This window comes from Ceratotherium simum, chromosome 3 (genome assembly GCF_057802395.1).
Source record: "Ceratotherium simum simum isolate JZ-2026a chromosome 3, ASM5780239v1, whole genome shotgun sequence".
NCBI classification, from domain to species: Eukaryota; Metazoa; Chordata; class Mammalia; order Perissodactyla; family Rhinocerotidae; genus Ceratotherium; species Ceratotherium simum.
Window position 1 is genome coordinate 24,973,320 of NC_141902.1, and position 9,083 is coordinate 24,982,402.

Genomic DNA, 9,083 nt, shown 5'->3' on the forward strand with positions numbered 1-9,083 from the left:
AGTTGACCTCTTCTCAGTTTTGACTCAAAGTTCTCTTTGTAGCATCCACCACATGGTACCTCCAGGTCCTATGTATGTCAGTTGCTGCAGAGATGGATTTGGAAGATGGAGGAGAGATGCCCAAGCAACAAGATCCCAAGTCTAACTAAATACCTCCTGGAATCCTGAGATATGGAAAGCAGGGGCCTCTTGTCTTATACCGGCTGGAGCCAAGGAAGTTGAAAAGGAAAGCTGACTTCTTTGGAGGCACCTGTCCAGAAGCCTGGTGTGGGGAGCTTTAACAGCTTTGACCTTGCTTTTTGAGAGATGGAAAGTAATTTATTTGTTTTGCTACCTATTGTTCTAGATTTTTTTAAAGGGACAATAAAGCAGACTATGGTGGGGAGCATGTCAGGTGTGGGCTTGGTTGTTCTAATAGCACATTCCCATGTGTTAAGATATTCACTCACCTCTGGATGTGCCTACCCACTCTTTTCCTTTAAAAGGGCCACTAATGCTCCAAATTTGTCTCCTTTAGAGAGACACAAAACTGTCACAGATGCTGGACAATAAAAGGGTTATGTTCCTAAGCTTTGAGTGGCTTCGTTTTATATAGTGTCCCTGGGACAGCTCCCATTAACCTGGCAGGAAGACTAAAAACAATCTTATGCTTGAAAGTATCCAAGTATTTCTTCCCTCTCAAGCCAGTGGCTGAAGGCTGATGCAACCAATCTCTACCCAAGAGAACACCTAAAGTGCTATAGCAAAATGTTAGGTTGTTAGAAAAAAACTGTACCAGCTTCCATTCTTTTTAATTATCACTAAGAATTTGAGCACATCTACTACTTGAAGGATACTTTATAGGTAATCTTGGGGTAAATAAATGTGGTTACTCTATTTAGCTACAGTCTGAACTCATCAGGCATACCTCTGTGACTACACTGCAAATATGGATAGAACATATCTATGGGGTGGGGCCTAAGCTCTTAATGCCACTGGATACAACACCAAGACATTTCCTAAGAGCATGGTCCAGCAAGAGCAATCACCACCCAATCTATTCCTCATTTTTCTGAAGCACACAATCCATTTCCCTGTTTAATAAGTATCAGAAAGCAGCATGTAGTACAGAAGTTTACTAACTCTGGATGGGAAGATCACTTGGCTCCCCAGTGCCGTCTTACACTTAGATGTAAAAGTCTGTAGTGGAATCCACTTTGAAAACAAACATTTTCATGTCCTACAGTTGCTAGGTCTGGGGCAAGGACCCAGCGTCAAATCTTGTTCTGAGGCTGAGTCTTTGAAGAGACAGAGTTCCTGCCAGTAAGAGCAGGGAAGAGAATTCAGCCAAGTGTGTCGCGCCAGGGCTGCTTTGACTTTGGTTTGGTGCTGCTGCTGTCAGGGGTGTTGGGAGGGTGATTCTTTCCAGGCTGTAGCAGAGGATTGTGGGTAAAGGTCTGTCGTAAGGGACCTGGGGGAAGAGGAGAAAACAAATATAGATGAATCAAGGAAAGGAGGAAACAAATGACAGATTTAGACTGAGAGGGTTATTTACCCCTGGCTGCTAGCTCCAAGTGATTCTGCATGCGTCGTTCACGCTCTCGTAGCTGATGTGCCATCTCAGCATTCTTCCAGCCTGTGTAAACAGTAAGACAGTCAGTCCTGTACTCATTTTTAGACCACTTTCCCCTGGTCCTGTTACGCAGAGGACAGGCCTTTACCGCTTTTGAAGCTCTTGAAGAAGCCTTCCCGTGGAAGTAATTTGTTGGAGTCGTGTACAACACGCTGGGGGATTTTAAGCACAGTGCGTACGGCTGGAATCCGGAGGCAAGCCACCTGGCCCAGGGAAAACATATTGGACGAGAGCCAATACATGAACACCGCCTGGAAGGAAGGAAGAGAAGGAACTCAGAAGCCGCCTCCCTGGGCAGCTTGCTGGGAGATGGCTATGCCAGTGGAAGGACTTGGAGCCAGCCCCTAAGCCATTACCTACCGAGGGGAAATGGATAGTTATGGGCAGGACTGCCAGGGGCATCAATCTGATAAGATTTCTCATCCACTGAACATCAGAACTTTGCATACCAGTCTCAGCACCTAACTGCCAAAAAAAAAAAAAAAAAAAAAAAAGGCAGAGGAATAATAGCAAATGCATGTCAATTGTAGTGAATCTGCCTCAAATTTCTTACCCATCAACTCTATTTCTCCAGGGAGTGAAGAATGACCATTCTGCACAACTACTTTACCCCCACTCCCCACTTTGCAGGCCTGGCACTTAGCCAACCCGGGCTTACCTCAAGCACACCCCACATTGTAGCAGTGACTACCAGTGGTAGCATGTAGGTGGGGTCAGATAGTGTGAGATCTTGGAACCAGAAGAGGCCACCTGTCTGCAGGCTGGGCACAGGAAGGTTGGCCATTTCTCTCAAGGCGATGAAGAAGGAGATGAAGATTGGGGCCTATTACACAGGATCAACAGTGTCAGGACCCTTTAGCAGAGGGCACATTTTCATTACTCCATTATTTAAAACCATTATACCATCACCACCACCTGCTTTTTGGGGGGTCTAGGGCATGGGAAACACAGAGGAGGTAATCTGATTGGTTCAGGACGAAATGAATGGGAAATGTTTTTGCTCACCTGAGTCAGAGGTAGAATGAGAGGTCTAAAGAGTTTAACATCATGCTTTTTCTGGTAAAGGGTCATCTCCGAGGAGGCCCTGTAAACTGTGAAGTGAGGAGAAGTTAATGGTTAGGCTAACAGTTGTGTCAGTGGAGGTGACTATCCTCATCGCCTGGCCCATGAAATTTCTAACTGACCCTGGCCAGTCACTGGAAACATTTGGCCCAAGGAGCAGTTAAATCTTTAGAACTTGCCCAACTGCAGCAACTCCTGATTTAGGTTGTTCCCTTCCCTCAGCAGAATGTCAGGAAAAGTGCAAATGTGGTCCTCTCCCACGCTCACTCTGCAACTGACTCACACTCAGCATGGTCTCCTGCCAACTTGGCCTCCCTGATTCGAGTGGAAAACTTCTGGATCTCTGGCAAGTGGTTGTGGATCTTGGCTGCCTCTCGTTGGCCCTTCACGATGAGAGGAAACACCAGGCAGCGGGCAAGGACTGTACCTGGAAAACACATACTAGGACTGGAGTGAAATGAAAACAGTTTTGCAGCTAGGTTGAGGGTTTCTAGGTCCTCACTGAAAGGGTCTCTCTTATTCCAGTCTATTCCAGACTGTGACTCATGCCCAAGGGGCCCAAAACAAAGGGCAGGGGTATGACTTAATTCCTTCAAGGGTCAGTCCTCTGCTTTGACATCACTGAAGGCTGGCATTAACTTCTCTAAGCAAATAACCAGGAATCCTGTTTCTTTCCTTGAACAAAAAGGTGACAGAAAACGCTTTTCTAATTAACGGTTTCCCAACTCTTCTATTATCAATGGAATAATTTTCCCCCCAACTCTAAGTGTAGCCCCAATATACATAACAGAGCCAGTCAAGCTGCCCTGGTAAGGGGGTAGTCTGGCTATAGGTTGTTCAAGCTCTGGCCTTTCCTTTGTCAGAGGCCTCTTTACAGAACTCTGGGGCTCCGAGAATGAGGTTTGAAAGCCACTGTCAGAAATCCCTGGAGTAGGAGGTAATCTGGTGGCCTAATGCTTTAGTTCCTCCCTATTTCTTTTCTTAGACTTCATATTTCCTGATCATTCCAACAAATATTTAGTTTATGGTATCTGTAGACAAACAAGTGGGTCTGGGCTGAGAAGAGACCGGGGGGAGATATAGGTTTAGGCTTTATCAACAGTATGATGGATGATGTGGAGTGGAAAGAGAAGGAACCTAAGGATAGAACCCAGAATACCAGCACTAAAGGGATAGCTAGAGTACTGGGCAATGGAGATTGGAAGGTGTGGTCAGACAGACAGGAAGAAAATCAAGAAAGACTGTCAAAAAGCCAAGGGATCGGGCTGGCCCCGTGGCTTAGCGCCCCGTGGCTTAGCGGTTAAGTGCACGCGCTCTGCTGCTGGTGGCCCGAGTTTGGATCCCGGGCGTGCACCGACGCACCGCTTCTCCGGCCATGCTGAGGCCACGTCCCACATACAGCAACTAGAAGGATGTGCAACTATGACATACAGCTATCTACTGGGGCTTTGGGGGAAAAATAAATAAAAAAATTATTAAAAAAAAAACAACAAAAAAGCCAAGGGATAGATTTCAGGGTCTAAAGTGTCTAATGCAGAAAGGTCAAGTGTAAAAAGAAAAATGGATTTAGCAATGATGTCACTGGCAGTTAGAATGAGGTGGCATTAGTACACGTCAGATTGCTGAGGGTCAAAGAGTAAAAAGAAAGAAGTCCACTGGATGCAGAATACTCTTAAATAACAGCTATGAAAGGAAGGAGAGACACAGGATAGTAGTTAAAGGTGAACAAAGAATGAGGGAAAGGAATTTTCCACTGAGCAACAAAGGGTATGCTTGAGCACGTTTATATGTTCAGGGTAGGGCGTTAAAGGGGGAGAAGTTGAAGACACAGGGGAGAGAAAGGATGATCACTGGGGCAAGGTGTAGTACGAAACAGAATTTAAACACAGTGTTAGCTTACAACAGGAGCAATGTGAGTGTCTTCTCCATTTTGGGGTTTAAGTGCCTGACCTGACCTTCTACTCTCATAGACCAGGGCAGCCTCATCACTGTTAACGAGGTCCCCTAACTCGAACCCTATGCTCACAGTCAAGTATCTATACATCTTGAATCCCAGATGACCTAGTGGTTTTATAATGCTCTTTAGGAAATATAAGTAGCGTACATCTAAGTATCATGAGCCTCTATCCCTCATTTGAATCATCTACTTTTCTGACCCCTAAACTTCTGCAACTATTTCCTTGATCCACTCACGGAACTGCTGTCTTTAAAGTTCTATCCCTAAGTCCCCATTTCCTCTACCCTTGTCCAGGAGGTATTCCCCTTACATGCAGCAATGGCCCCCCACCAAGGTAAGCCAAGGTTAACATGCATAAATTCCAGTAAGTTCTGGATCAGTCCCACAGGGGTGTATGACCCCAGCCCCAGTTCAGCGAAGCTCTGTTCTGCAGCAGCTTGAACTACATCTGCAGTCTCTCCAGAAGCCACCTCAGTTACTGCTGTGGGTGGGGGAGTTGCAGGAATGACGGGAGGGACTTGAACCTGTGCAAAAGGAAGCCATATGTAATATTCAGTAGGGGGGACATACAGAAATCAAGGGTCCCCTTATGATAACCCAAATTGGGTTGTTCTCTTGACTCCCTACTTCTTCTCCCAGGTTAACCTACAGTGTCCACAGAATTCAAAGCTTCAAGACGACATTTTATTTTCCCCTCCATGCAGGAAAATAAGTTACTTAGAGTAAGATTTCCTGACTTCCCTTTATGTTGGGAAGTTATTTCTTGTATCAGTGTTTTCTAAACTTCAGTCAGTTGAGAATCCCCGGCACGATTCTGCATGTACTGAAACTATTATACTTAAAATGTTTCTTTATTTTTTTTTTTTTTTCCCCCCAAAGCCCCAGTAGATAGTTGTATGTCATAGCTGCACATCCTTCTAGTTGCTGTATGTGGGACTCGGCCTCAGGATGGACGGAGAAGTGGTGCCTCGATGCACACCCGGGATCCGAACCCGGGCCGCCAGCATTGCAGTGCGCGCACTTAACCACCAAGCCACAGGGCCGGCCCTAAAATGTTTCTTTAAAACAACTTAGTTTTTAAGACCTAAATATCTACTTGGTCTCATCCTCATAAATATTAACATCCATGAAATCATGTATATGATATGCAAGTTATAATTTTTCTAACACACACACCCGAAATCACTTCCTATCACCATCAGTGGCTTGCCGGCCACTGCAAACAATGCCTTGTGTATAAGGTAAATCTCTCCTGCTGTACTCTCAATCATTTCCCCAACTGATGTGAAAATCTATCCCAAGCAGAGATGCTACCATTCTGGGGAGCTGTGTGTTGTGTGGACAAGAACTCAGCTCCACATTCCCCTTCCCTCCAGTCAAGACAAAATAAAAACAAATCAACCAAGAAGCACCACTCCTAACGCCGCAGGGACCAAACGCATCTTACCTGGGCTTCTGCGAACGAGATGGCAGAGGTACTGAGGCCACGGGGGCCAGAGGCCGCGAGCACGACATAGGGCGGCCGCCCGCAGCACCCGCCGGCTGGGAAGAGGAGCCCCGCGGTCAGCGGTTTCCGGGGCCACTCCGAGGGTCCTGCGACGCGGTGGAACTAAAAGGAGGGTGGACCGTTTTATCGGGAGCAGAAGTAGCTCATTATGCTCACCCCGCAAGAAGCAGGCGGCCCGCTACCGCAGAGAACACGGCTATTCTCCGCGGTGGCCCGAAGGCATGCAACCGGCGAGTCCTGGACCTCAGCCACCGCAGACCCACCCCGGGGCCCAGAGATCGAGGCTGAGGTTTCCTTGGCAGGGGTGACACTTGTTTCCGAGAAGACACAACTGCACGGGGCCGCTGAGCCCGCGGGGTCGGGGACGTAACTCTCCTGCGTCCTCAGGCGACCCGAGGTCACGAGACGCAGATGCCAGTGAACAGGTTAGCGTCTGCTCATGCCCCCAGCTGGAGTTGTCCCTGGCTCACGTCACAGGGGCAGGGCAGCACCCCGGCGCTCAGCATTCTTACCTGACGCTGGGGCCGTAGAAGGCGCAGAAGCTCCCGGCGTCCGCACATCAATACCACCGCCATCTTGCCGAGAAGAGGACTTGCGTTCGCGCCTGCGCACTCATAACTGCAGTCCCGCGGGAGGAGGCCCTTTTGGAAATGGGCATGAAGCCGGAGCTGTCTCCAAGATCAGGTGGTAAAGGAGACTGGAGCTTGGCAGCCATATTTGAAGTGGGTAAGAAGACCCACATTAACCAGATCGCGCAGGGAGTGTTTTCAGGAGACGGAAGTTAGGGGCCAAGTAACCGGCGGTATTTAGTGACTGCATAAACCTGAGGCGTGTTCCTCCGTCTTCTAAAGGCGCAATTCTTCCCTGATTTGTGGAGTGAAAAAGTAGGCTCCGGACAGTCTTGGCTGTGCTTGGCGTGGGTTTTTCCTGCCCGGTGATATTCGATTCTTATTGCTAGATAACAGTGTAATCGCAGATCCGGTGAAATTTGAGGGTAGCCTAGAGTCTGACATTGAGGAGAGGCAGCTTCTAGGAAAAATTTTCCTCCCAAATAAAAAGACAGGTGTTAAAGAGGAGACTCCACCTTTCCCTTTTCCCTTACTTAAGTGGGGTTGTGTGAGGAGCATCTTGTGACCATGAGGGGACGTGTCTAAAGACGAAAAACTAACATGCTGAAGATGGTTGTATGGAAAGATAGAAAAACCCTGAATACTTGATGATGTCACTGAACTGCTGCACCAAGCTTGGAACCACCTATCTCTAGACTTTGTTGTGTAAGGTAATTAAAGGGCTTTATTGTCTAGACTTGAAGTCTCTTGCTTGGGTGTTTTGTTTCTTGAAGCTGAAAGCATTCCTCAAGATAGATGAGGTGAAGTCCCCTTCTCCAAAGAAAAAATTACTGCTCAGAAAGGTGAGGGTTGAGTATATTTGAACCTCTACAAAGTCTCTCAAACTACAGAGTGCTTTTTGAATAACAAAGTATAGCTTGGGAAAGATACAATAGCCTGAAATGATTTTAATCACTGCTATTTTGGGATGGTTATGAATGTACCTGATAGAAATGGTAAAAATAGGAGGCAAAGAAATATAATACAGATTTAGTAATAATTAGGGGTATGACCTATCAATCACATATGTTGGATACTACTGTAAACAAGGTTTTGGTTACTTTAAAATAATCGATACAGTTAGAACTGTATATACAATATACAGCTACTGGACACTTGGAAGGAAGAAAACACTATCCTATGGCAGACTGTTACTTTGGTGGCCCCAAATGAGCCATATCTCCCAGTATAAGCACCCTTGTACAGCCTTCTATAGCCTCTATGGAAAACAGTATGGAGGTTTCTCAAAAAATTAAAAATAGAAATACCCAATGATCCAGCAATTCCACGTCTGAGAATATTTCTGAAGGAAATGAAAACACTGTTGACAAGATATCTGCACCCTCCATGCCCGTAGCAGCATTATCTACAGTAGCCAAGACATGGAAACAACCTAAGTGTCCATCTACAGACGAATGGATAAAGAAAATGTGGTATATATATGTATATAGAATATGGAAATGACTCTTCTTACAATCAATAATCTATCTGTCTGTCTGTCTATCTATCTATCTGTCTATCTACCTATCTATCTACATACACAATGGAACACTATTCAGCCATAAAAAAGATGGAAATCCTGCCATTTGTGACAACACGGATGGACCTTGAGTGCATTATGCTAAGTGAAATAAGTCAGAGAGAGAAAGATAAATACTGTATGATATCACTTATATGTGGACTCTAAAAAAAAAAACAAAACCAAACTCAGAAAAAGAGATCAGATTTGTGGTTACCAGAGGCAGGGGTCAGGGGTGGGGGAACTGGATGAAGGTGGTCAAAGGGTACAAACTTCTAGTTATAAGTTAAGTAAGTCCTGGGGATGTAATATACAACATGATGACTATAGTTAACACTGCTGTATGGTATATTTGAAAATTGTTAAGGGAGGAAATCCTAAGAGTTCTCATCAAGGAAAAAAACATTTTCTTTTTTTTGTATCTAAATGAGATGATGAATGTTAACTAAACCTATTGTGGTAATCATTTCACAATATATGTAAGTCAAGTCATTATGCTGAACACCTTAAACGTATGAAGTGCTGTATGTCAATAAAACTGGAAAGAAACTTTCTGAACAAATACACACACACATTGTAACTATGTGAGGTGATGGTGTTAACTAACTTTATTGTGTTAATTATTTTGCAATTTATACGTATATCAAATTATCATGTTGTACACCTTATATATACACAATGTTATATGTCAATTATATTGCAATAAAGCTGGAAAAAAAAAGAAAGTTCTGAGGAATATATGAAAAAATTCTACTAGAACTAGTATGTAAATTTAGCAAGGTTGCAGGATACAAGGTCCATATGCAAAAATCAATGAA

General features: G+C 45.1%; 1 protein-coding gene across 1 annotated transcript; it reads right to left on the bottom strand.

Annotated features, from left to right (window-relative positions):
- Window positions 1-1,064: 1,064 nt before the first annotated feature.
- Window positions 1,065-6,751, bottom strand: OXA1L (OXA1L mitochondrial inner membrane insertase). The gene is made up of 10 exons (XM_004421258.3): window positions 6,651-6,751; window positions 6,079-6,240; window positions 4,942-5,155; window positions 2,958-3,101; window positions 2,618-2,703; window positions 2,271-2,435; window positions 1,973-2,077; window positions 1,701-1,863; window positions 1,535-1,615; window positions 1,065-1,450 (listed from the first exon to the last, which is right to left on the bottom strand). Exons 1-10 carry the CDS (start codon window positions 6,711-6,713, stop codon window positions 1,323-1,325), a joined length of 1,311 nt encoding a protein of 436 aa, XP_004421315.1. The 5' UTR covers window positions 6,714-6,751; the 3' UTR covers window positions 1,065-1,322.
- Window positions 6,752-9,083: the final 2,332 nt, after the last annotated feature.